Source organism: Passer montanus, unplaced genomic scaffold (assembly GCF_014805655.1).
Source record: "Passer montanus isolate IOZ18808 unplaced genomic scaffold, ASM1480565v1 scaffold35, whole genome shotgun sequence".
Classification (NCBI taxonomy): domain Eukaryota; kingdom Metazoa; phylum Chordata; class Aves; order Passeriformes; family Passeridae; genus Passer; species Passer montanus.
In genome coordinates, this window is record NW_024368263.1 from 3961189 (window position 1) to 3988662 (window position 27474).

A 27474-nucleotide genomic window follows, 5' to 3' on the forward strand; every position below is an offset into this window, starting at 1 on the left:
TTATTGCAAAAAACTGGGTCAAAGAGGTATCAATATTTGGCAAATAGCACTGCCATCCCTTTTGGTCTGTAACATAAGTTGGGTAAGAGACAACTGCCTGCATGGAACAAGCAATAAATACTTTAAAATACCCTTTTAGGCACCCCAACATACGAAAAGCAACACAAAACCATTATAAACTAATGAGTATTGCCAAGACTGCTAAAAGGTTATTATGTATAAAATAAGGTAATATGTAAATAATTATGTATAAAATAATTTCAGAATTGAAATATCAATCCTTCAGCTGGATAAACAGAATTGATTAGTTCAGTGATTTAAGGACAATCTTTAAAACATGCTACATTGTTATTCTGTCTTGGAGCTGACAGATAAAAAGTAAATGCTTTAGAAAAATAAAATATAGCAAATTTTTTTTTTATCTACTAACACCATTTATTTTATACACCAGAACAGAGACCACCTACCTTTCTTCCCCCTGTGTTTAGGCGAAGAGGAGTTAGGAAGGGATCAAAAATCATATGGCTGGTTTCAATATTGACAGGTGACTGTCTTTTCCCAACTGAGCACAGATTCCAAGCTGAGTTCACCAAACCCCAAAAGGAGGGTACTGCAAAATATAAGAAAGTGCAAGTTTAATGGACGTCTGGAAAGACTAGAGCAGTGCATGCCAGGCAGATGGCCAGGCGATTAAACTTGTCAGATTGTCTGTACACACACTTTGAAACTGAAAACAGGCAAATTCATCTTGCACTTGAAATTTAAAACTTCATACTACAAGACCAAAACATAAGATTTCACTTAATTTTGTATCAGGAAAGAAGGTGGGTTAGTTCTTTTCCTCTTAGATATAATCCCAGGTTCAGTAATAAACAGCTCTTTTGCTATTGCAGAATATTTACTGAGCAATAGGAAAGCGAATCACTAGTCCTTATGCTAACTTTGATTCCTCTCTAAACACCCCAGACTGGAGCTTCAGGAGCTCTCCAGTGCTGCTGCTCTTTCTGGGCACACAAAAGAGATAAATTCCCCACTGCTGCACTCACCCCATGGATCAGAGTGATTCCACCTGTGCTTCAGCCCAAGGTTAATTAAGATGACTGACTCAGAACTGCACACCTAAGTTGACTAGAGGACAGGGATATTAAGCAATATTAATGTCTGATTACATTTAATTAAAGTAATTAGTGCTGCTGCTTAGATGCCCAAAGTGATCTAAAAGTATTCAGAACTGTAATAGAAAAATCTAAGAATGTTCATGTAGGAAGCCACAGCTTAAATTAAACACAGGTACTGAATTAACTGTTTAGTCTGAAGAGGTCGGGTGTATGAATGTAGGAAAACATATAAAAATTGTAGTAATTTTTTATTCCAGCTTAACTAGCAGACAAGGTTCTACTTGGGCTTAAGTCATTAATGAAACAGTATCTCCTTTCCCATAATTATGTTTTATTTCCACCAAAATCTACTCATGTGTGGAATATGCTCCTTTTTTGTGTGTGAACCTCTGAAACATTTTAGACAGTTCCTGTACTGTACAGGAGCTACTGTGACTCTCTAGTTTGCATGCAGGCCAAATACCACCTCAAAATATCATTTAACAAGGTGCTCCAGCTCCTGATTATTGTACCCAAAGCCTGAATATAGTGATTGTGTCATCTCTGCTTCCTCTATAAATCCCCCTAAACTTACACTGCTTGGGAGCTGAGTTGTTGCAAACATATTATACAGACATCAAATTATAAGTTTGTGTCTGATCAATGCCTTCAACCTTCTCCTAACAGAAAATTCAGAGTTTATATCCTCTGTATGCTGGCATGTTGTGGTGTGTTTTTTGTTTTATTAGTAGGTTTATTGTTTGATTTGTAATTTGGTAGTTTCCTTATGCTATGTTCCTTTTTGTTCCTGCCTTTTTCCAGAACTTTTGTCACTTTCCCTGTTATTAGGTGATAGTTTCTATTTCTCCAAACTCTGTTAGTTTACTGAAACTGTAAGGAGTGGCACTGGCACACTGTGGACAACAGATTTGTGTGTGTGTGTGCTGTATGGTGAGGTGGATTACTTACATTTTATACCCGTGCAGGAAGCTCTGACTTTGTTTAATCTGTATCTTATTGCAGCTGCTCTCTTTTCAATTTACTGGGAGCAATTTATATTGAGATAGGTGAAGATGTTTCAGTATCAGCATGACACAAAAGGATGAGGGATTCTGATGGCTTTTACCAAACCTATGCAAAACAGCAGTGAAACTAAAGCAGCTAGAAAAATAATGGAAGGCTTGAGAGCTATTCTGGTGATGAGTACCAAGGATTTGCTGAAATGAATATGAGCCTCCCCTCTCCAGAGGAAAGCAAGGAGAGAAAGGTGTCCCAGAAGGATATCCTTCCATAGGAACAGCAAACTTGCAGATAAGCAGAATGGTATTGCCTGCAGGGAACAGTCTGCATTTTGCTGAGAGGAGCCACTAGTTTTCCCAGGATGGGAACAAGGGTGTATGACATCTGAATTGCCTAACTGCAATAAAATTTTTTTAAAAAATTGATTTTTTTGCATTCTTTTATGGAGGAGGAGAAATTTGACGGACTGTTAGTTTGTCCAGTGTCATTGGAGAGGTGGCACTTTCACCCTCCAATCCACTGCCACTTTTGGAAATCTATAAATGTTGGAGTCAGAAATTAAACTGCCTCTTTTTTACCTTAAAGAGTTGTGTGTCCACGTAGTTTTATTTCATGTCCTATAGTGACAGATCAGGTTGTAAGAGCAGCACAGGAAACATTATGTGTCAGTAAAGCAGTATGAGCTCTTTTCCTTACTGCTCACAAAATGGTGTCAAGGGATGTTCCCACACAGGAGCTCTTTTATGAGGAATGAATCTGAGAAACTGTCTCAGAATCAAGCATCAGAAAAGTGACTTTTAGTATAAACAGATAGAGTTAACAGATTCATTCAGGTCACACAAAACACTAGGATGAATACCACAGTGATGTGAACTGCCAAAATCCTTGCTTAAAACCTGCACCAGGCTTGGAGAGACAAAAAGTGGCAAATGTGATCCAATTTTTTATGGTGTTTATTTTTATAGATGCTTGTTTTTCCCAAGGTCTCTGCTACTGATCCCTGTCAATGACATGAGGTGGAGTCTAGACAGGACAGGCAGGTTATTTCTGTTTTACTGCACCAAGCCTATAAATTCCTCTTTGAAGCTTGCTCAACTTCCAGGAGCACAGATTCTCTGAATTTAAGTTTCTCCAGAGTTCATGAATTTAAATGAAAGGTGTCAACTTATCCATCAGCACATTTTTGTTTGTATTTTTAAGCCTTTTCACTGGCCTGGCAATGGTGTAAAACACCATTAAAGACTGTATTTGTGCAGTGATTACTCTTGCCCTGTGTAATTAATTACTGGTACCTCAGATAAAATCTCAAGCTACTTTATTGAGGCTGGGAATTGGAACCACAGAGAGAATCAGTAATCTATGTACATCAATAAAGCAGTCCATTAATTATTTCCACCTACTCAGCTTGAAGAAAATTATCATACCAATTCCTCTGGATAATCACATGACCTGCTCTGCCTCTACATAAAAGCAAAGGTAAAGTCATAAAAGCTTTGAGAGATAAATCAGGGACACCAAAGAAATGACAGAGTATAGAATGGCATTCAGCAGTAATTGGTCACAGAAATCTCCAGACTGCAGTAACATTAGACACTATCACAATGGCTTCAAATTTGAGAACTGAAAGTGTTCTAATTTCTTTTTAAGCAGCAAAGTGTTGACAGCTGAAATATATCCTGCAGGGTAAGACAGCATTGCCATTATTCAAGAGATAGTAAAAAAATTTAAAATTTTCAGCAATAAATCTTGAAACATATAAAAAATTAAAATTTTTAAGAACTCCAGCAGCATCATACTGCTAATTCCATACTCATCATTCCATACTGGTCTGTTCAAATGTCATCTTCCCTCTGTATGAAGGATTCTCAATGACAAGAAAAGTTCAACCACTGCACTCGTTAAATGAGAGATAACAGAAAACAGGAAGGGGAAAATGAGCATTTGAAATTCTGGCATGATACTAGCTTTTAAAAAGGGGCTATTTTCTGCTATGCCTTTAATAAAGACCTCATGCAATACTCTCTCCATTTTTTCTTTTAAATTACAGCAGCTTATTTATGCCTAATTAAACATTTTCTTAAATTAAGAGTTAAATTACCTGGGAAAAAGTATTTAGCAATCAAAATTAGTGACCTCTGGCCCTGGAAAGCTTTTGCTTATTTTTATCTACAAATTTAGGATACAAGTGTAGAACACAGTACACTCCTTTCATCACAGCACTTAAACCAGACTAATTCACTTCTATAAATTATGCTAAGCTTGGGGTAAAGAGCAGTTTTACAAAAGTATGTAATTACATTTTTCTCTGCCACCCTCTGGTGAGTTCACACATACTAAAGCTATACAATCAAGCACTAATGCTTCTGAAAAATACAAGTCAGCTGCTTGTAGAGGTGTTTACAGATGCTTCTGATATTGACTTTTCTCTTTTCATTATTCATGTAATGGATTAGGAAGTAGGAAGGGGCACCAAGAGGGAGAGGTATATCCAGGTCCAAAACTAAGCAGGTAACAATCTTCTAGGGTCAGGGTTACTAAAGTTCTGAAAATAGAATATGTTTCTCTTTCATTCTAGTCAAAAAGACTCTACAGCTTTGGGGGAAATGGGTTTTTCCATGGAATGAAAGTCCTGCTGGTGAAAGATTTAGCAAAACTATGAAAACAGATTACAGAACAGTTTGGTTTAAAGGTTGAAAAGCAACTGGGATGTTTAGTGGAGGGGCACAGATTGCTCATTAAAGTCTCAGTCTTGGGGGTGGTGCTGGTGAAAGATTTAGCAAAACTATATGAAAACAGATTACAGAACAGTTTGGTTTAAAGGTTGAAAAGCAACTGGGATGTTTAGTGGAGGGGCACAGATTGCTCATTAAAGTCTCAGTCTTGGGTAAGGGAAATCCTTCTTGGCAAATGAACTAAAAATGAGAAAGGGGAGGAAGGCAGCATCCTCTCCCTCTTGTCCATCCCCAGTCCCTGGGGGCTGGGTCTGTGCCCTGCCTGCCTTTGAGTGGGACATTCCTCTGCCTGCCAGTGCCCAGGATGGGGGTGTAATTAATGAGCTGCCATCAATTACTGCCACTCAGCTGGTAATTTCTAACCAGGTCTGGTCAGTCCCTCAGCCATCAATCAGTGACAGGCACAGACACAACTGAGAGCATTTGCCTGACACTCACTGGAATTTGGGGGGTGGAAAAGGGGGAGAGTTCGGCCTGGAGTTGAAGTGTAGACTGAAAGGGAAAAAGTTGAAATGCAAATAAAAGCTGTGATGGTCGTTCTGGACTTGTAATGGGACTTTGCATTAAAATGCAGGAAACCCAGATTTTGAGCTATCCTGTGATCTCTAATATTTCCTTCATCTCTGGGGTTTTTTGTGGCTCATGCTGTAGAACTGGGGACTATGGCTGTGCTGTTAAAATGAGTGACTGTTCTGAGACAGGATGAGTGAGATGTAAGACTTTAAAGAAGATCAAGAAGAAAGGTGAAGAAAGCCTCAAATAGAGGAAATTGACTAGAAAAAGTTGTTCAGAGAAAAGTAATACGAAACTTATTGTTTTAAGGGAAAAGACTGCTTATCCAGCAGATACCTTGAGCTCTATTCTGTAGATTCAGCTTTAGTCTTTGGGTTACTATCGATCCTTCTGCTGAAAAATATAAATTAAACTAGGAACATAAAAAATAACAAAAGACAGCATATTTATTCTATCAAAAGTGCTTTTTCTAAGTATCCCTGTGCCTCACAGTATACTGTTACTAAAAGAAACATAACTCTCAGGTATAAAATTGGAATTTAACTATTTATTGCCAAATCCAGTGCATGCCTGCTGGTGCATCCTTTATTAGAATGGATTTACTGAGCATCTCACTCTGGAACTGCAGGGCATTAGGGGATTCAGTTTGAAAAAAGCAGGTGTAAGGAGCACTCAGGAGGGGTTAACAAGTCCCATTCTCCAAGGCATTTTTGTGTGTGGTAGCAACTCCTTGAGAATTACTTGTAGCTCTGCACTATTCTGGTTTCCCACAAGGTTCCTGCAGTTAATGACAGCAGGGAGGCAGAAATGTCCAGCCTCTGCTGACTTGCAAAGACAAGCACAGAGTTCAGCACTGAACTCTGTGCAACAGTTTGTATCTGTAATGACAGTTTAAGACAGGAACAGTGATGTTCTCTGCTCTGGTGTTTTCTGGAGTAATCAGATTTCTCTGACCCCATCCTGTAGGGCTCTGGCTCTGCCTGGGAATGCTGCTTCTGCAGTGAGATTACCAACACTCTGTAACTTTGATTATTCTTGGAAAGGCAAGAAGTGAGCACAGCTGACTTGATGCAATTACTCACAGGCTGGAAAAAATGTTGTCTGGCAATCCTGATCTCCTAGAAGTCCGACCTGGTGCTGCCAAGCCACAACTCTAAACAGAGTCATAACTACAAAATATTTTGGAATGGAAAGAGACCTTGGCTTCCCCTCAGAGACTGCATCAAATTATTCAGGTAATTGCTGGGCAGTGATTGATTGTTCATTGAATGATCCATTTTCCTTTTTGTGGTGAAGACTCTCAAATCTGATATTTCTTTTGGGGCAGAATCCAGTCCCTGTTTCCCTGACCACCTGTTGTACACACAGCATGTGGCAGCCAGCTCCTGCAGACAGGCTGCTGTGCAGAGCAGCCAGCAAAATCCTTATCCAGGAAAACTTCCATCTTCATGAAGAATCCAGATCTCTTGTACCCAGAGATTCATTTGAAATACTTTTCTGTGTTTCTCTGTGCACAACAGGCAGAAGCACTTTGTGGTCCCTCTCACTCAGGATGAACCTGTTTTTATGGGAGTCCCACTAAGGAACCTCTAGGGAAGCCTCACTTCTGTTCTCTCTTCCTCTTGAGCAATGTTTGCCTCTTGCAGGTCTCTGAAGCACCTGACAAACTCTTTGCACAGGAATTACTCTCTGTGATGTTATGGGATAGCTGAGTGCAAGGGTATTTCTTGTTTCATGCCTGACTTCTGTCCTGTGAAGGACACAGACCTGTTTCTTACCCAAGAAGTTCCTGCATCATCAATCAGCTGAATGTCAGTGGTCACTACTATGACGGGTGTCAGGCTGATCATTATTTACCTAATTTTCAGAAAGACTGAAATGTATTGTCTAAATTCTTGGGAATCAGGTAAAAATAAGGGAAGATTTTCTATTTTTCATGCTTGAAAAGGTCTTTCCAAGGTCTTTTATTAAATAAGAAGTGCTCAGTTAAACCATTCCGAAGTATTGCCTTAACTATTGCATCAAAAATTAGCCAAGACAGGGCAGATCATGTGCTCTTAAATTATTCGAGTGCTGTGCCAAGGCTCTGAAATGGGCAGGACCTGCTTTGAGCTTCCCATGAGTGCAGGGTGTGCAGTCTCCTGGGGCATGGCTCATGGGGTGGATGGGGGAGAACAGGCCAGGGGTGACACAAAGGAGCCAGAGCTGGACAATGGGGGCTGTGTCCTAAAGCTGGGCTGAGCTTCAGGGCAGAGAGCAGACCCCCAGGACAGGCTGCTCAGGGGATGCCTTGAACAATGCAGCAGCAGGAATGGATGCAGGGAACGGGAAAGGAGTGGATGCTCCCTCTTGGATGTAAGACAGAGCTTGGGACTGTGCTGCTGTGTTGCCCATAGCACAAGAAAACACTGTGACACAGGAGTAACTGAGCTGTGAATGTCAGGTGTGTGCTCAAGGTTAGCTCAAGCAGCACTGCAAGCAGAACCCTTTGTTATTTCCAACCAGCAGCTCCACGAACTCTGACTGAACAGCTGTTTAGCACAGCAGTGATCGTCTCAGAGCCCTCCTTATCCAGCTGTTTCTCTAACCTGTGTGTCTGCATGGCTCAGTGTCAATCACATGGCACCACAAAAAATGCCACTCATCTTAGCAGTGCTCGCAGGGCACCTGAGTTTGTAAAGCAATAACCATGTGAAATTTTCTTACTGTGGCTCATAAGGACTTAGCTGGTGAAAAGTGCCAGTACACAGCACACTGTTTATATGAGAAATGCAGCAATGCATGAGCACCTTTTGAGTTGCAAGGTAGCTGCTCCACCTTGAAGAACATCTCAGTAGCACCAAACATCCCCCAGCAGTGCAATGGGACACTGGTCAGAGGGGCAATGCCAGGATGTGGAATCCTAAAATCTCCTGGATGCACAAAGAGCAGAATCTGCTCTCCAGTGTGTCACAGAAGGTCTGTAGCTCCTGACAGCCCATTCCTGCCAGAGACTGTAACATCTCAGATGGAATGAGCATCAATTGTTTCCAAGGGAGATGTGTAAAAGATAATGAATGTTGCGTTTTTGGCTGCCAAGATTCAATATGAGATAGTGCCTTGGAGGCTTAATTACTTGTGACCTTCACCCAGAAATACATCTTATTTTGTGGATACAGAATGTGACGGTCTTTACATCAGCAGAGGAATAAAATCACACCTGCCTTATGAAAAGACGTTTAGATAGAAAAGTGTTAAATGGTTACATCGAGGTTGATTAGAAAATATATAACTATGCATATGAAAAAGACTGCAAAGGTTTCAAGAATTATCTTATGGATCCAAGCTTCTAAATCAACTCTGAAATTTATTATGAATATAAAATACACCAGGTAATAAAAAAAAAATTGCCCAGAGGCAAAATCTGTAGCTACATAATGACTGAAAATATGACTTTCAATTCACCTCTGTGTCACAGGCTAAATACTTTTAGAAATCAATGCACAGAATAATCCTGAAAACAGATTTCACAATAGTAGAAAGTTGAATGGGAATCACAAAACCTTAGCAAAACAAATACTCTCGTGGCTTCATGATTTTCCTAAAGCCTGGACTGCACTACTCAAAGTTTCCTTGAATACTTAACTTTTGTGCAAGAGGAACAGGGCAAAGTCTGTGTCTCTGAGGCAGGCAATTGTCATTGGAGGCTTTACCTCCATCAATACTGATGCCTCTTCTTTGTTCTGCACTATTTGCTGTTGTCAGCTGAAGTAACAGATATATCTATTATGCTGCCAAAGGAAACCACCAGAGCAATAGAATGACAATTCCTGGACCACTTACAACCAGCCTACTACAAGAGGAGTATCAATTTAGTTTCTGTAGCATTAAGTGTGGCCAATTTAATAGAAAAAAATGGTCTTTATACATCATTTCTCGGGATTTGGCCCAGTGATTTGCTTGTCAGTCTTATGATGTGAAATAATACCTTTTGCTGTATTTGTGTGCGAGTTATTTCAGAAACTTCACAAGGCCTGTGTTCTTGTTACACCACTGATTTGCTATGATTGTGCTTTTTAGTAATAATCACTCCTTTGAAACCTTCGGCATCACCACATCATAAGTTTAAGAGCTTTAGAAGGGAACAATACAATTTTAGTGCTTACAGTTAAGAGCTTCCCTCAACCACGGATACATTCTGAATACACAGCACTTGGCAAAAGATACTAAATAAGCTAATTTCGAATTTATGCCTGATATCTCTTACAATCCTTGAAATTCCCCCTTTACCTTCCACATGTTTCATGCATGTTCTGGTTTTGCAGTGTAGCATATAATACAATCAAAATGGGCACAACCTTTTAAACAGAGGGGATAATTTCAGGGGTTTGAGGAAGAATCTGTCTTTGTTCACACAATTGACTTAACCTGTTTTCACTTTCTCTAACTTCAAAAAATGCACTCCCGATCTGCGAGAAATAAAACCCCATAAACTGTAACCTTTGGGAAATTTCTTCTCTGATGCCATCTGAAGATGCTTCTGCTGCTGGAAGGATTTTTGCAATGCATTTTAAATCAAAAGTTCTTATGAAATGTTGTCTGGATAGAGCAGTTCAGATGGACTAACTAATGCTCCAGTCCCCAGCACTCATCACAGACCTGCCTGGGCATCTCCACACATGCCACTGATTGGGAAGCCTCCAGTTCTAGAAATGTCTTTGAAAAAGTAGGAAGCACAGTTTTTGCAACCTAGCGAGGTTTCTTTAAAGGCCTCTGTTTCCCTGTGGTAACACTTATAACTCCTTAAAAGTCTGAGAACACTCAGTAACTCATGAAGCAGGTGAGCCTCATTTTCTGCACTCAAAACAAACAGATGAACTTCCAAGGCAGCTGCTGCTCTCCTCAGGCTGAGGCTGCCCTGGGTTCACAATCAAAGCAGGTGTTAACACCATAAAAAACTCTGCATATTTTGATGGAGTCAGTCTTCTCCTGGGAATTATTTCTGATGTGGACATTAGAGGTAACTCATGTGTGACTGATCCACTTCTACCTACCTGCTCAGGAGTTGCACTTTCTGGTAAAAACATGGTTGGTCCCTCTCCAAGCAGGAGAAGGGGCTTCTCCTCAAATCTTCTGCAGGAAGTTTTTTTCACTCTCAGGTAGAATCATCTGGATAGTAAATCCTAGACCTTGGGATCCCTGAAAACCTATTTGGGTATCCCAAACCCCGTGGACATCCAAACAATAAGAAAATCACCTAATGAGGACACCCATACTTAGGAGAAGATAATTGCCATGCCCACCAGATCCCTGTTAAAAAGTGCTTTTAGGTAACAGTTCCGACCACTGACTATACAAGACCATGTGGCACAATAAAATTAAGTTTCTTTCCAGTTTTAAATAAGATGTTACCCATATTTTGGACTTTAAGACCATGTGGCACAATAAAATTAAGTAAGTTTCTTTCCAGTTTTAAATAAGATGTTACCCATATTTTGGACTTAGACTCAACCTTAAATAAGATGTAAAGTTAAGGCAGCTTCCCTGAAATTCTGCTATGAGATAAAAGCACCTTAGAGACAAACACCTACCACAGCTTTTAAGAAAGGAAACTATGCCAAGCTTCCCAAGTCTATTTCTAATTAACTATCTTAACCATTTGCGTTGACTTTTCCAGAAGGAAAAGAAATTGTAATTTCTAGTTCTTCTGTTTCTAATCCCTGAATAATCTGGGCATCTCTGATCATCCCCTCTTAGATGCTGACAGAATCCATAATTTTCTTCACTGTGCACATCCTAAAACATTAACACCAACACTGGCTTGTCCTTTTAACACTAACATGCAGACCTGTTACTTCTTCACATTAAGACATATTTGGTCTTTTCAAAATACCTTCATGATGACTACTAATTCTCCAGTCCTTGACTTCATAGGCAGTACAAAATTTTAAATGGTAATTGAGTTATCTTTTGATGAGCTGAAAGGGACAGCAGAGTATGATGCTGCCAACAGCGTGCTGTTTGCTCAGCAGTAAAGTTTATGGAGTACTGCTTTATTCAGACAAATCATTAGGTTCAGTACAGGTGGTAGCTGGATGACACAGAGTCATGATGTACAGAAAATCCATACCCATTATCTGGCACCATCTTCTTGCTGTGAGAGATGTGAATTTACAGCTGCCTTTGGAGCTCTGGCCGACAGTGACATTCAGCACAGAGCCTGTCTCACTCCCTGTGTGCAGGGCAGAAAGCTCACAAGCAGAAAAGGTTGTCAGGAAGATCTATCAAAATTTTTTTTCTTTTTTTTACTATTAAAAAGTCTGATTTTTTTTTTTCTTGACAATTACTAGCAGGACTACACATGGGGGAACAAGAAAGTTTTCTAATGTCCCCCCACTGCAAGCACGCCATTTTCTTTTGCTACAGTGAATTGCATGAGCTCCTTATTCTGTTGTTTCTGAACTGAGTCTGTCCAAATAATTCATAAGTCAATAGTGCTATATTTGCTGCCAGGTTTTTATCTCATTGACAAACGCAGACACTGCACAGAAAAATCCTGGTGCAGCCCATTCATAACCATCTCTACTGTTTCCATTTTGCAACACTCCTTGCACCAGCACTTTCACATCATGGGTAGTCTGCTGATTTTCTGGACCAATTTTTTTATTTTCAATGTCACCAAAAGTGCCTGAAACTAAGAAACTGATTTAGAAAGTGATTGTCCTTCTTCTGTTAAAAGGCTGAAAGCCTAAGTGCCTCATTAGTAGTCTAAACCAGATTTTGGGTAGACACTGTATGTCTCCCTTTAGATGATCTTTATCTCTTCTACTTTAAATAGAACTCAAAAGGATGAAGTAGGATTTCAAATTTATCAGCAGATTCAAACTATTTCTCCAGTGTGAACATAGCTCATTTTATGCTCCTTTAAGAGAGAAACTTTTACCACCTGCAAGGCATTTGCACAGTGCTGAACCCCTGAAAATCTGTGACTGTTATACAGGTTCTGATTAGGACATGGGGTCAGGAAATACTTGGTGTCGACTTAGCATTTCATTTGCTGCTGCTAACACTCCTATCAAAACATGGTAAAGGACATATATTAACTGCAAGGAACAGTTCTGAACTGGTGAGGGCTCTGGTTAAATTAATGGAGTCATGCTGCATTGTATCAAGAGTTGAGAGTTTGATTCTCCACTGTTTTCTGTTTTAAAAATACAACCAACTTAGCCTTAACCTCTAATTTGTGGATGAGTTGCTAATTCCTCAGATGGCACTACTTGCTGAACACATAGCATAAATAGCATTCTTCCTTATGTAGTTCTTGAGTGACCCAGTTTCTCTGTTCTTCTGAGAAATTCTGGCTGCTGTCTCTTCCTTTCATGTATTGTGCTGCATTCTCTAGTCCTCACTTGTCCTCAAGAGACTCGATGCCAAGCACAGGGCTACAGGTCCCAAAAGAATGACACCACTTCCAATTCAGCCTCCACTAGTTTCACCTCGTGGATTGAGGGATTGGATGGTTATGAAACCTTTGATTTCCTTGGATTTCACATACTCCAGGCGACAGGAATATATCAAAAAGCCAAGGTGAAAGGGACACTCTATTCAGGTGGAATACAGTCAAGTGTGACTTGCACACACCTTTCTGTCCCTCCAAAACAGGTTTCTGAAGGTTCTACAACTCTAAATTACTTTCCAACAAAATTCCCCTCAAACTCATGTTGTGGACTCCTGAACTCAGGCTCTTGGCTGTAACCAAAAGCTGCAACTGACATCTTCATTTCTCTTCTTCCAGTAAGATGAAAAAAAATATACATATAAAACAGCTTGTTCCTCTGCCTTTTCTCTGTGATGTCATTTATCTTGCTGTGATTCTTATGACAGCTTATAATGCTTCCAGAACTTGAATTTCAAAGCACTTTTCAAATCTCCTTTTGGATGCCAGGGTCTGGTCTCAATTCACCCAGCTGAAAAGTAGCCAAGAGCTTTGTAGAGCACCAGATTTATTTCAGAAGAGTTAAAGGTGGAATAAGCAGTGTCAGGCTGCTTCCCTTCCCTTTCAGCAGTTCTTAAGATTGGGTTTAGCTCTTCCAAAGCCTCCCGGGTGAGGTTGGCCATAGGTAGGACAGGATGGGACATAATGCCAAAGGATCATACTCTTAGCTTCTACTTAGGAAGGTTTATCAGCTTCTGAGAATCAAGTCCCTCATTGGCAGAAAGAAAAATACTTTGGAAACCTTCATTGTCCTTTCTCACTTCCCAGAGGCACAGAAAACACAAAAAATACAAGCCACAGCAACTGGCACAATCAGGGCTATTCATGGGAACTGAGAGTGGGATCTGTGTTACACACAGAAAAACACAGACCCCAATAGGAATGTTCTTTAGAACCAAGACAGAAATTAATTTAGCATTTATCCTTTTTGGACTAGTAGAAATTCTGCTGTGTCAATCCATGTATCTGATTAAAGTAATTATTTAAAAAAATGAGGGGGTTGAAAACACATGGATACACCGTTTATAGTAACTTGGATGATACTAAAGATGTCATCAAGGAAGGGATAAGAAATTAAAACTTGTTCTACCACTGTGCACTAATTAAATTGTTTAGTGCAGAGATCAGCATAAATAAGGAATTAGCAAACAATAATGTGAGTAGAGGATGATTTGTAATAGCAGCACATTGATGCACTAGGCTCAGATACTATAATTTGACTGGCAGCACTTTATTAAGTTTTGGCAGCATTTAAGCAGACTGTGTGTGCTGTGATGAAGCTCAAGCACATTAATCCAAGCTCCAGCTCTTGTTAATACTGATGAGTGAAGGCAGTTAATTGAATTATGTATGAAGTAGTGCTGATTAAATATTTCACTCCTTGCTATAGAATTAACTCTGCTTTATTAACAGCCACTGTTGTCTCTAGTAGTGAATGTCAGAGGGACGTCTTCTCAGCCATTTACTTTCATTTTTCTAGCCATCTGCTCAGGTTGCTTATCTATGTACACATCTATTCCTGCTTGTACTGGCCTTTGAAAGAAGCATTTTTGCTTCTGACAAATGGTTGTGTGATAGTGTAAAAGTTTTATTTCCTTACAGAACAGGTTTCAGTGAAACTTTTAAATTAATTTTTCTAATTGACAATAGAATAGGATTTTACAGATCACATAGACACAGACTTCTGAATGATGCCATCTCCACAATGAAATGTAACATTAATGGGCAATTTAAATTTTGCTATGATGATGATTTCTACTTCCAGTTTTTACAACATTTTAAAAAATTGTACATAAAACATCTGTTAATGAGGAAGAGAAAGGAAAAATCCAGCCACATAATCTTAAATTACAAAGAAATTGCAAAGCAGGGCTTTACAAAATAAATAAACCAGTGTCCTTTCAGGAACTGTGCTGAACAACTACAAGAATTACTGTCCTCACCGACTGGCAGATGTTTACAATTAATCTCAAAGACATTACAACTGAAACCTCAGTTATTTAGCTGTTCAAAGACAATCATGACAAAAGCTTATCAGGACAGCAACAGTGGTTTGGCAATAAGTACAACAGAAGCCTCGATGTTCTGGAGACACTAGAGTTGCTGCCGGACCACATTTTCACAAAGCCAGGTCAGCACTCTTTCATCCTTTGCTGAGATGTGTGAAGAGTTGGCAGAACAGTGAAATCTGGTACTAACATTTATATTAAAAAATATGGAATATATGGAGTGTGCAAATCCACAAGCTTCTGCTGTTAAAAATTATGATTAAGATTTTTAAATTGTACCCTGTTGGAGGTCTGACAATGCCCTTTCAGATCAGCCTTGAAATATTCTAAAAATAAGCTTTTCGGTTTGGCCATATGTAAGAGATCTTCAGTGAAATGAAATGAAACACTGTAGTGCAAAAGTGACAGAATACAGAAAATATATCTAAACAGTAGCAGAGATCAAGACTGGAAAGTTTTAATACTGTTGGGTTTCTTTATTTTTTCTTTTACTTATAGACTTTTTTTCCCCCATAAATTGCTAGGAAACTAACCACTGGGTATTTATGGATACCTATGGGTACTTAAGGAAGACAAAAGATTGTGGCTGAAGTCAGGAGAGGAATGGAGCATCTGGCTACACTTCTTTTTTCTTGGAGTTTCTCTCCAAGGGACAGAGATACCGGAGACTGGGGGGCAAGTAAAAAGATGTTATACATACTAGTAAAGAACTGTTATCTCTATCCTCATATCTTTGCCTGAGAGCCCCTTAATTTAAAAAACAGAATAATTCAGAGGGAGGGGGTTCACATTCTCCATTCCAGGAGAGGCTCCTGCCTTCCCTAGCAGACAAAAAAAAAATATAATAATTCGGAGGGAGGGGGTCACATTCTCCATTCCAGGAGAGGCTCCTGCCTTCCCTAGCAGACACTTGCCTTTCAAACCAAGACAAAATACCTAGCAAAAAACAGAAATGCTGCATGTCCAGTATTTGTAATCCATTTATTTCATAAATACAACCAAGGAACAATAATTTTAAAATGTCTTTGGACAACATAAAGCCCAGAGCAAGTACTTTCGTATAGAAATGTTTTGGGACTTCTATTTTCATTGCTTACACTTCTGTGTCCCCAGGAAAAAACAGAATTACAATTAAGTTAATGTAGTAACATGAATCAGAAGACAAAATACCTTGCAAAAAACAGAAATGCTGCATGTCCAGTATTTGTAATCCATTTATTTCATAAATACAACCAAGGAACAATAATTTTAAAATGTCTTTGGACAACATAAAGCCCAGAGCAAGTACTTTTGTATAGAAATGTTTTGGGACTTCTATTTTCATTGCTTACACTTCTGTGTCCCCAGGAAAAAACAGAATTACAATTAAGTTAATGTAGTAACATGAATCAGTGAAGGAAATGCTTATAAAACAATGTTTAATGAAAGTGAGTTAGGTATTTCTTAACTTGACCTGCAAGAATGCCTTTACTTAGTGTGAGAAATGACTGCTCACTTTTAAAATTTTAAAGGTTTATCAAACCTTAAAAAAATACAAAAAAAGGAATAAACAAGGAAAAATTACAGTGCTGGGAGCCTGCCCACCCTCCTGCCTGTGACTACCAGCCATGTGGCTCGTCTTCAAAATAGATGATCCCCCTTTTATATCTCCAGCCCCTCCTAGAGAATCCTGTCAGTGGAATCCTTCCTTGCTGTGCCGTGGTGGAGTTCACTTTCTTACATTTTTATTGGAGATCAGTGTTTCCATAGTAGCAGGGCAACCCTCCCAAATGCCCGGACTACCAAGGCCATCCCCTGATGTGGGGAGGACATGTTACAGTAACATAACTGCACATCTACACAACTTTTCTTAGCATACATATCATGTTCACCCCTTACCTGTGAGAGCCAACCATCTCATGACTCATCTATAACACTTGTGATCTGAGGGTACAGCAAGGCCTCCAGTATTACTTTCACATTTTTCTCTTGGTATTCTTTTAATTATGGTGTTTTAAAACAAAATTTCAAGTGTGCAAATACTGTTATCTGAAACCTTGGTTCATGATGTAAGTTTCAAGATAGGATTAGTCTTGATTTTTCTTCCACTCAAATATGATGCCAGATTAAAATCCTGTATAAGACTAAGGATGTTCATTAACAGAAAGCAGAAGGTATCTCTCTGGAACCCCTGATTCTCTCTCTGTACGTTGAAGGATGAGTTCAAGTAACTCAAAACAAGGGTCAAGGGCAAAGGCAGAAACTAAACTTAGAAATTTATTCATTGTTCAAGTTAGAATCTGATCCAATTGCCATTGCGAAGTTATTTTGTTTTGCTTTGGTAATCTTTAGAGGACAGCAGGGTTCCAGACAAACGGATGATGCCACAACTTCCTTTGGAAAGTGCAGTCCCTGGTGATTGGGGATTAAGACTCTCAAAATCAGAAACCACTGGCTAAAGCCATGTAAAAATGGAAGAAAATGGTTACCATCACAGGCTGGAGGAGTGCACATCCACAGAAGGTCCAGCTGTTGGAACTCTGATGGCTGAAAACTTCAAGCTTTCTGAATTTAAGGGTACCAACCCTCAAGTAAACACCTCGTTTGACCTGACACCTTGGAAAAGGCTTCAAAAATTGAGTGATAGCACAGAAGCAGTGTGTGTGTGTAGTTTGGATGGTGTGATATAGTTTGTATTGTGTGATCTCACAGGGTGAAAAAACTTAGATTTGGGATTTTAGTATATGGTGATATATGGGAGCCAAGATGGAGAATTTTGGGTGTGGGTTAGTTGTGTTTTTTGCACCTTCTTCCTTCTTCTTCAGGAATCTGAGTGGTTTTTTCTAATTGTGTGAAAGATGTCCGCATTGCGGGTTTTGGGTGATCATAACTGGGTTAGAAGCATAAATAATATAGATGTCAACTGTTTATTGGATAATTGGGACTTAGCCTTGAACAGACACCATTTTAGGTCACTTTCTCGACTTGTTAGAGAGAGCTCATATCTCATGAGTTTGTAATAGATAAGGATAACAAACTTCAGAGCGAGACTTCAAAAACAACATCTCCTGAGTTTTATTCATCCTGACCTCGGAGCAAGAAAGAGCCTGGCACTCCAACACAGCTGGAATTTTGAACTGCTTATGAAAATATTGATTTGGGAGTCACAGGCTGCGGAACGGATGAGGAGGAGGCTGATAGCCATCTGTGGAGGAAGCTCTGCTTGTTTCTCAGGGGTTCCAGAGATCACAGCGTGCTGCTGAGGGTGCCAGCTGGCCTGCTGCCAGGAAGCTTCTCTGTGCCACCACTCTCTGGGAAGCCTGCCCATAGAATCACAGCACACATTCCAAACAAGAATTGCTTGGTATTTCTTCACTATAAAAGCTGATGAGCAGCTTTTCTTTCAAAAGCTCAGACTTGCAGGGCTTCGCCTGACTGGTTGTGGTGGGGGCATGGCTGTGTGACTCTCAGGAGAGCCACTGACACCAGAACTGGAAGTGTTTACTTATGACTTTTGTCTTTACTCCCATTTTTTTAGCTTGCCTACATGAACACTTCCCATGACCTATTCCAGAGACCATGGCTGAAGAATACCCAATTTACATAATTTTCCATGTTCTTTAATCCCTTCTGTTCCTTAACATGTGATTGTTTCTCATGTTACCTTTCTATCTCTCAGTAAAATAGGATTTTAGTAAAGAGAAATGGAATCATCTTCTTTCTTGAAGCAAGAACTAACCTTAAGGCTCCCTACTGTTTGTTTACAATCACATGTAACACTCTGAATGGCAATGAAGTGCAGAGCTGAGGAATTAAAACCTCAAACATACAGGATATTGGTTATTGCTTTAAGACTGACATGCTTTGGGAGGCTTTATAACAAGGAAATCTTACTTCATTTTATTCAGTTAATTATAATCAGTTTAAAAATGAATATTAGAACAGGAGCTCCATACCAGTCTTACATAATTACATATAATGCGTACCTACGATCAATTGTTAACTTTTTACCTCATTACTACAATTTTGGTTGTGGTAGAATTCAGAAGCAATTCCACACACCCAGATTATTCTCTACACCCTTTATACTGGAGCAAATCTGAGGTAAAAATGGTGAGAAGAGGCTCAGTCCTGGAGACACTAAATTTAGAATAGAAATACCTACAGAACACAGTGAACTCAGTAGGTGATTCATTTCCTGTTGAAGATGATTCCTAAAAGCTCAAGTATCTCCAGAAGGTCACTCCCACCTTCAGAAAACATACACAACAACTTATTTTTAGAGTTATGTAGAAATGCATTGCCCACACAGTAAATTGGACATATGTTCTTGGGTTCAGCTGCCAGTTTTGTTGAGGAATTCTGGTTTCACTGTTTTTACTAAATAAAATTTTGCATTTATTTTGGTCAAAGCAAAAACCAAATCTGAATGAAACCATTGCTCATGGACCTTGCAATGAGAGCTAAGTCTGCTGTTGACATTCTTAAGCTTGGTTGTGGGTTGCTGTTCCTCCTTTAAGTACATTCCTAACTTTGGATACTGCAACTGGAAAGGATGCTGGATTGAGCACGTGCTAAGTGGCATAGCTAAATCAGAGTGAAAGTGGTAACTCTTCTGCTGCTATCCTTTGCACAATATGGAAATGTTGTTCCTCTATCCCAAAACATCCTCTTCCTTTGCTGACTGGCCCCAGTAGCTTCTGCACAGAACACTGGACACTCACCAAGCCATAAATGAGGGAATTAAATATCCAAACTCCTATGATCTTTTATAAAATTTATTATTTTAGTGCAGTAGATTCCATACTAGAAACGTGCACAAAATTTCTCATGTGTAAAATTGGGATGTATTTTTTGTAGGTGAAAGTAAAACCAGGCTGGTCTGAGGGTTCAATGATTGATGTTGTATTTGAAATTTAAAATAAACTCAAATCACCAATTCAGCTATCACTGAAAACATTGCTTTGGATAAAATATTCTACATTATTTGCAAATAACAGGGTACAAGCTATTTAAAATAATCACAAGAGTATTCTGAAGGTGTATGAAGAAACTAGAGCTGAGCATTGTGTACAATTTAGTACTTGAGGTGGTGAAATTACAAAAAAAAAAAGGGCAGAGAAAAAATTCTTCAGGAATAAGAAATGGGGTAAAAAGGCCAGAGAGACATTGGAAACTACCAAGATGATCCACCTTCTGCATCTACAAATAAGATAACAGGATCTTCCCAATATTCATTGGCTGATATTAATTTGGAATTAGATATCATATCCTGATTTCCTGTGGCTTTTTTCTAGAAAACTGATTGTTAAAAGCCCAAATCCTATCAGTGACATGTTCACAAAAAAATTTCAATGTTAAAAACCATGAAAAATGCAAAAATAAGGGGACAGACTCCTGAAAAGACAACACTGTGAAAAAAAGGTTTTGCATCCCAATAGTTATTTCAGTTCATAAAAGCAATTAAAAAAATTTAAAATCCAACCTGAAATTATTTGTGCATCTTCACGCAAAGATCTTGGCATTCAAGGAGCACTTTATCCATCTTCAGACATCATAAAGTTCCACTAATTAAGTTCTCTCTTGTAAAATAATTAATATTTGCTGTTCTTCAACCACTAGATTAATTTTTGCCACACATATATTGTTTCCTGGTATTACATAAGGTATGCTGTAGATAAATGTTTTGTATATCAAATATTTTGATCTTAAATGTGAAAAATCCCTATAGGCATAGGTATATATACAAATACAAATTTGTCTGTATGAAGCTCAACTGGACAGCCATATGGGAAGGAAGACAGTTTTAAAAAAAGAGGCTTGAAAAAACCCAAAAACCCAGTATCAGCATGAAGACAACAATGACATTAAGGTGTTAAGAGGCTGGTGAAATGTAATATTGTGATTGTGTTCTCTGGATGTTGGTTTTTTGGTTTGCACTACACAATGGCTAGGTCTGTTTGGAGGTTCTGGCTGCAAATATAGGAAGCAGAATTTTATCATTTTTTAGTGCAATGACACAGGAATTTCTGCATGTTCTTTGGAGCAGGTGGTTTTATGGAGCTCTGCTGGTGGCTGAATGTCTGCTGAATCAGTGGAGTTTAAGGGATGAAATATCCAGCTGAGCTCATGAAAATGCTAAAGTTTCATCATTTCTGTTAAGCTTGTAGTGAATTCAGACTCTGACAATGAACAAATCTGGGCATTATCTCAGACAGCCAGTGAGGAGATGTAAATATAGTTGGGATTATGTCCATCAATAATGTGAAATTCTCTATCTGCAATTCTGTCCATTCATAGTGGACAGAAATTCTCTCTGTATTTAAGTTACTTTCTTGTGAAGTATGGCAGGGACAGAATGGGAAATCAAGTTGTTCTTTGACAAGATTATCCACAGCTACATGGAGGTGAGGCACAGCATCATCTTGACTTCTCTTAAAATATGTCACAAAGTGAAGAGGCAAGTTAGGGAGTGAAAACACACACCATATTTAGAGTCTCTGAATAAGGACACTTGAATCTGGTTCTGTTTGTTAAACTCCATCTGTAAAAGAAAAGCATTTTCCTAAAATATCAATTGCCTGCATATTTAACATTACAGTATGGAGGACTCCTGTGAAGTTCAAGACGGTTTTAGAAGTCTCATCAGTAGGAGCTTTGGCATAATCACAGAAGAGCATGTTCTGGCCTGGAGTGCCCAGTGCACTGTTTTTGACTGCAGATTCTGGCTATAAAAGCAGATATGTCAAGCCACAGAGCCAGACATTTGGAGGGAAAGTGGAGCTTTGCTTTACTGACAAAAGAAATGTTCACTGCCTCTCTCTGCCCAGGTATGGTAAAAGGCAGAGGTGCTGACAACTCTTTAGTGTATAAAAGTGTATGGAATTCAAGGAAGAACCCAGTGCATCCCCTCTGGCCAGTCCCACAGAGGTGATGTCTGCAGACAGGTCATGGTACAGGGTTTAGTACCCTGTTCCTCTCAGAGGCAGATGTTACTGCAGTTTAATGTAGTTTAGGAAAACTGTAGGTGTGCGATCGGTAAGCAAAACCATATGTTTAAAACACTTGGGAAAACATTTTCTTACTAAAGCCAGCTGACATTATTCCAAGAGCTTTGTATTTAAAAGCCTGCATTCTCAGAATCCTCTCTCCTCCAATTAGGATCAGCATGCTCCACAAAATCCTCAATGTAAATATATGGCCCAGCAACACTATTATGAACTGAGTAGCTGAAGGTGTCTCAGTGTACATTATGCATGAAAACCAACTCAAAATATTGCAGAACAAGGTCAGGCAGGAAATTGAAAATTAAATGCCAGTATCTCAGTAACAGCTTCCTGAAGGGCACATTAGAAACAGTTTACCAGAAATCTTCCCACAAGCAGGCAAGAAACAAGAACATCTTTCACTCGAACCCATTTCTGCTGCCTATAGTTCTTTAAAGGCATTTAACTTTCTCTGGATTTCCATTTGTGGCAGGGTTTAGGAGGTGGGGGGGTTAACTGATTCTTCAGTTACTTACCCAACTTTCAACCCCTAAGAGAACAAAGGATACTCTTCCAGGCACTGAAGTTCTTACTTAAAGATTATTTGAGTTCTTTGGAACTTTACAGACAGAATTATGAGGATCTTCAGGCACTAAATGATACAGTAGGTGCCCCCTGGGATCTTCTTACCTAAGCCAGTTAGATGCCAAATTCTCAGAGCCTTTTGGAAGAAGCTGTGTATCTCACATATTTACCTTCATTTCCTTGGCCAGTCATTTGCATTTTGAAGTACTTGAATAAAGTTTGCAGATCTAGCCATCAATCTTGACAAGCCCACAAACCAGAACTAAGATTGCTAAACTGTGGAGGCCCATGAGCATGCCAGGGAAGGACTGATGGTCATGCCCTAGAAGCACAGGCCACAGGCTCCAGGAATTCCCCACAAGTCAAGCTGAGGAAAAAGGCTTCTGCCATGTGGCACCATGTTAACTGACCCCACTTCTGCCTTCCCCATTGGCCAGTTGACTTTACCTACCCCTTTTACCATGTTTGTACCTCAGTTCTAGCAAGCTCACTGTTCCCTCTTTGCCCACTGGTCCTCGTATCCCCACTGATCCCCACAGGCATTCCATTCCCTACTGGTTCTTGCCCTTTGCCCCACCTATGTGCCTCCCCTGTGCCCTCAGATCATTGGTCCCTGATGCTGTGCCTTGAGCGCCCTGTCTCCCTCCTGCTTCCCTATACTTAAACTTGAACCCTCTTTTGTTCCCTGTCTTCTATCCCTGGACTCCTTTGGCGTGCAGCTTCAACAAACCCTGTTGGAATTCCATACAGAAGACCCCTCCTGCTTTTCATTCATCAAGCTGTCCGTGGCATGTGTGGACAGTGTGACTGTTTGTGTGCCTGCCCAAATGCCTTCTAGTGGAGACACTTTTGGGAAGGTAGCAGCAATTCACCATCTACTCACACTGCTACACTAAACCAGTTCTGAAAGTGAAAACTCTTGGAAAAAAAAAATTCCTGTGTTTCAATCTGCACTTTCTAAATCAAAGTTGTGTGTGTTGTGTGTGAAACCAAGGAAGTTTCTTTTTCTTCTGTACTTCATAATATTCACATTCTGAAGCTCCTTCATGTCTTTATGTTTACAATCTAATGGTATTTTAGGCAAAGTTTTAATGCAAAAACTATGCAAATGTAAAGCGTTTATTATGAGAAACGGATACCAATAACCATAAATATTCATTACTTGATGTAACAAGCTGGAAGAGTTTCTGAGTCATCTCTTACAGTGACTACTTCCTTAAGTAAATATCTGAGCCTGCCCAGATGTAATTTATTAATGTATTAATTAATGAGAAAAGGCTGTGAAAAGAGTAGTTACAGAATCAGCAACAAAGGACAAATAATGGTAAGGCAGAAAAACCTGCGAAAAGGAGAAGAGCTTCATGTCTTTTAATTCAATTAAATTTTTGTCACTTTAATTAGTACTTTTCCTCTGGTCTTTCCAGAATTCCATCTGGGTTTCCCTGAGAGGTGTAGGAACTGAGTCATATCTCTACACAAAGTGTAGCGACTGGAAAAAACACAGACCCTGTTTTAAGTCAACAGAATCACTTTATTAAGCACACACCAGTATTTATATGTTTTTTCAGTGTACAAGTTTAGGATCAAACTATGCAGCCATAGGAGACTAACCAATCACACAAAGAAATGGCAGAGCAGATATTTCTTGCTCTTTTATCTTGGACACTCTCACACATTCCACACAGCCTCCACAGTCCAGTGTTCTGGGCTGCTTAATTGAAGCATTCTCACACAGGTTTTTACGGCTGCAGATGATCTTTTGTATGCACTTTCTCATGGGAAAAAGCTGCTTGTTAAGGTCAAGAGGAGCAGCTTCTTTAACACACAACCCTTATGTCACAGCTCAACAAATATGTAATTTTCATCTTTTTTTCCCCTCTTGGTTAGTCTTTTTTTACTAAACGAGGCACAGGAGTTGCATGAAGAATCATGTAAAATAAGTTCGGGAAAAGTATTTCAAATTCTATTTAAATATAAATTTTCTCTGGACAATGTTCTAAACTGGAAAAGTAAATCCAAGTCTTTGGCAGTGAGAATGATGTGACCATTGCCCCGAAACAGTTAAATGGCAGGACTTCCATCAGTTTCACCAGGCTCTGGGTGAGGTACCACCTTCTCTCTCCCTACTGCACTCTCTGAAACTAAACCAGCGCAAGTCCTGCCACAAAGCAGCGAGCCCATAAACATAAAATTACAATGAGCAATAAAACCCTGAGAGACAAGTTTTGCTGTTAGTTTAATTTATACTCCTGTTAACCAATTTTAAATGCACATTAAAATATTAAGTAATTCTGAAGATGTCAGTGTGTGGATAATAGAGCCTGCCAAGGCCATGCAATATAAGTGTTTCAGCCATAGCCAATTAGACTTTAGTCATTTGTTCTTTATTTTAGGAAAGCCTCATCTGAAGGAAGAAAAGCTATTTGAAGATGCCCAACTGCAGTATAGAAAAAGCAAAATGTAATCTGAACTCCTTCCTGGGAAATGCCCTGACATGCACTCATGAAAGGGAAATCTGAAGCCATGACCTACGTAGGTAGCCCAGTTTGGAAAAACAGAAGTGTTGACTTCATAATCTGAGATGTTCTCTCCTATGTCATACGCTGTATTCTGAGTCATACAGAAAGCTAAATCCTGCAGTTCTAAATTGGGACTAAAGCTGGGAATTAGCTATCACTCCCAGCTGCATCCTGATATGGCTTTAACTGCACCTGACTGAGATTTGGAGGAGCAGCTCCTCTCACAGCTGAGCATCCTGCTCATCCTGTACCTGTTACTGCTGTGGGTAACACCAGCATGATGCCAGTGCACAGGTTTAATCCTCCCATTCAGCCCCTCTCCTCTTTGAGAAGCACAGGATACAGTATTAAAATGTGATTTCCTCAAAAAGCACATTATTAATGGAATTGCAGTGTGAACACTCTGGGACAAAAGAGATGGAGGCTCACTGCACAGCTGTGGACATAAATAATTTCACTGCAGTTAAAAAACTTGAAAGAGATGGTTTTAAATAAAACCACTGTAAAGGGAATACAATCTTGTAAATAGTTTTGGTTTGGTTTTTTTTTAAAGAATCAGCTTCTAATGGCCTTTATTCAAGGGCTATAGCATTTGTCTCAACAAGCAAATCTCACTGTTTCCAGTGTGACCTATTTTCAGACAGGAGTAATAACCTAGGATTTTCTAAACTGGAAGCAGCTCTTGCTTTTGTAGCAACTACTTCAGCCAGACTTGTATCCTAATTATTCTAGTGTAGAAACCACATGATGCCTGGATTTCAGAGACTCAACCAAACCCAACTTGACCAATTTTATAAGCAAGGAGGAAAAATCCAATCTCTTCATCTGTCGATTGAAATGTCATTGTTTTACTGCAAGTGCTTTCAGCCTTTGGGTTTCATTTTGAACTGGAACAAGTGGCTGTGGAATGGGGCTGTTCCTTGGCCTAGACATATCCAGCCTCCTTCCTGCCTTGCCTCTGAAGTTATAGTCTGAGATAGTGACAAAATGTCACTGCAGATAGTAATTTGTAACATTCTCCCGTTCTATTAATTGCAGTGGCAGCTCTGGTAATGCCTTTGCAAGAGGTGCCAGGCCCTCAGTGCCCATCCTGCTGCTTCTCTGCTGGGCCAGCTGCACTGCTTCATGTCAGCCAAAGCACAGGGCTGATTCAAAGGATCCACAGGAACATTTTTTCTTCTTTAATCAACAGCACAGGGACACCAGGCAGACCAGCCTGATGGCACAGACATATCTGAACTGGCTGCATGATTCTCTCCCAGCCTCCAACTGCTGTCTTGAACTCAGCTTATCCATTTTTCCATTTAATAATTAGCATTCTCCAGCTCTATTAATTGTAGTGGCAGCTCTGGTAATGCCTGTGCAAGAGGTGCCAGGCCCTCAGTGCCCATCCTGCTGCTTCTCTGCTGGGCCAGCTGCACTGCTTCATGTCAGCCAAAGCACAGGGCTGATTCAAAGGATCCACAGGAACATTTTTTCTTCTTTAATCAACAGCACAGGGACACCAGGCAGACCAGCCTGATGGCACAGACATATCTGAACTGGCTGCATGATTCTCTCCCAGCCTCCAACTGCTGTCTTGAACTCAGCTTATCCATTTTTCCATTTAGTCTGCATCTCATTTAATATTTGTAAAATGATCTCTCTGAATAAAGACCTTCATTCTTCACCAAAATCCTCATGACAAACTCATATATATTAAAGACACAGGAAGAATAAATTAGAGGAGGTCATAAAATGGTCCTAAAGAACCACCTCTGTGCTGGGGTAGAACATCTGTCTGCTATGTGCTCTGGTGTCAAGTGAACAACTTCCAGTGTGACCTGGTTATTTGTGCTCCATCCCTGAGTATTTTTATGGGTCATACAGGCTCTGAAATGCTGCAGGCTCTGAAAGGCTGCAGGCCAGGCTGTTGCCTACAAGCACTTGTGAATTACAGGCATGCTGTTTGCACTGCTGTAGTTAACGACCTGTCAGGTTTCCCATTATGATGTTATGCTGTTATTTTCAGGGTTTATGTCCTGGCTATAAAGTTGGTGACTGCTTGGTCTGGAAACACTAATGCATTTTTTTTTTGGTACATTATATAAATATGAAGTGAACAAGTGCCCCAATTCAGTCTCTATCCAGAAAGGTAAAAGGTGACAATTTTAAGTAATATTTTCAGTGCTAGGGAAAAAAAAAAAATCAATAAGATTCAGGAAGGTTCCTTTTTTGGGCAGATTCATTAACCACAATAATGTGATTTACAGCTCGCAGGGGCAGCAGGTACCTGGAAATGCATTAAGTAGGTGACTATTTTGTGGTGAGTTCTGAGAGGATAAATCTATCACTGACCACAAACAGTATGTGCCCAGATATGCCATGATGGGCTGATGGTATAGAATATTTGTATTTTAATCTGTGTAAGTAACAGCATGTAAAACTTCTCCAAATAATAATTCCACGTTATCCAAATAATAATAATAATATAAAAATATAATAATATAAAATAATATCCAAATAATAATAATAGTTCCATGTTCTTCAGGTTACTGAAGAAATGCTATGATCAAATAAC

At 39.5% G+C, this 27474-nt stretch overlaps 1 protein-coding gene across 3 annotated transcripts in view; it reads right to left on the reverse strand.

Annotated features, from left to right (window-relative positions):
- The window catches only part of CA10 (carbonic anhydrase 10), a 167113-nt gene that overhangs the window by 95838 nt on the left and 43801 nt on the right, over positions 1 to 27474 (reverse strand). For all 3 annotated transcript variants that reach the window (XM_039716468.1, XM_039716467.1, XM_039716469.1), the window contains one exon: positions 468 to 610. In XM_039716468.1, the coding sequence (XP_039572402.1) occupies positions 468 to 610 (143 nt within the window). The remainder of the gene's footprint in view (positions 1 to 467; positions 611 to 27474) is intronic.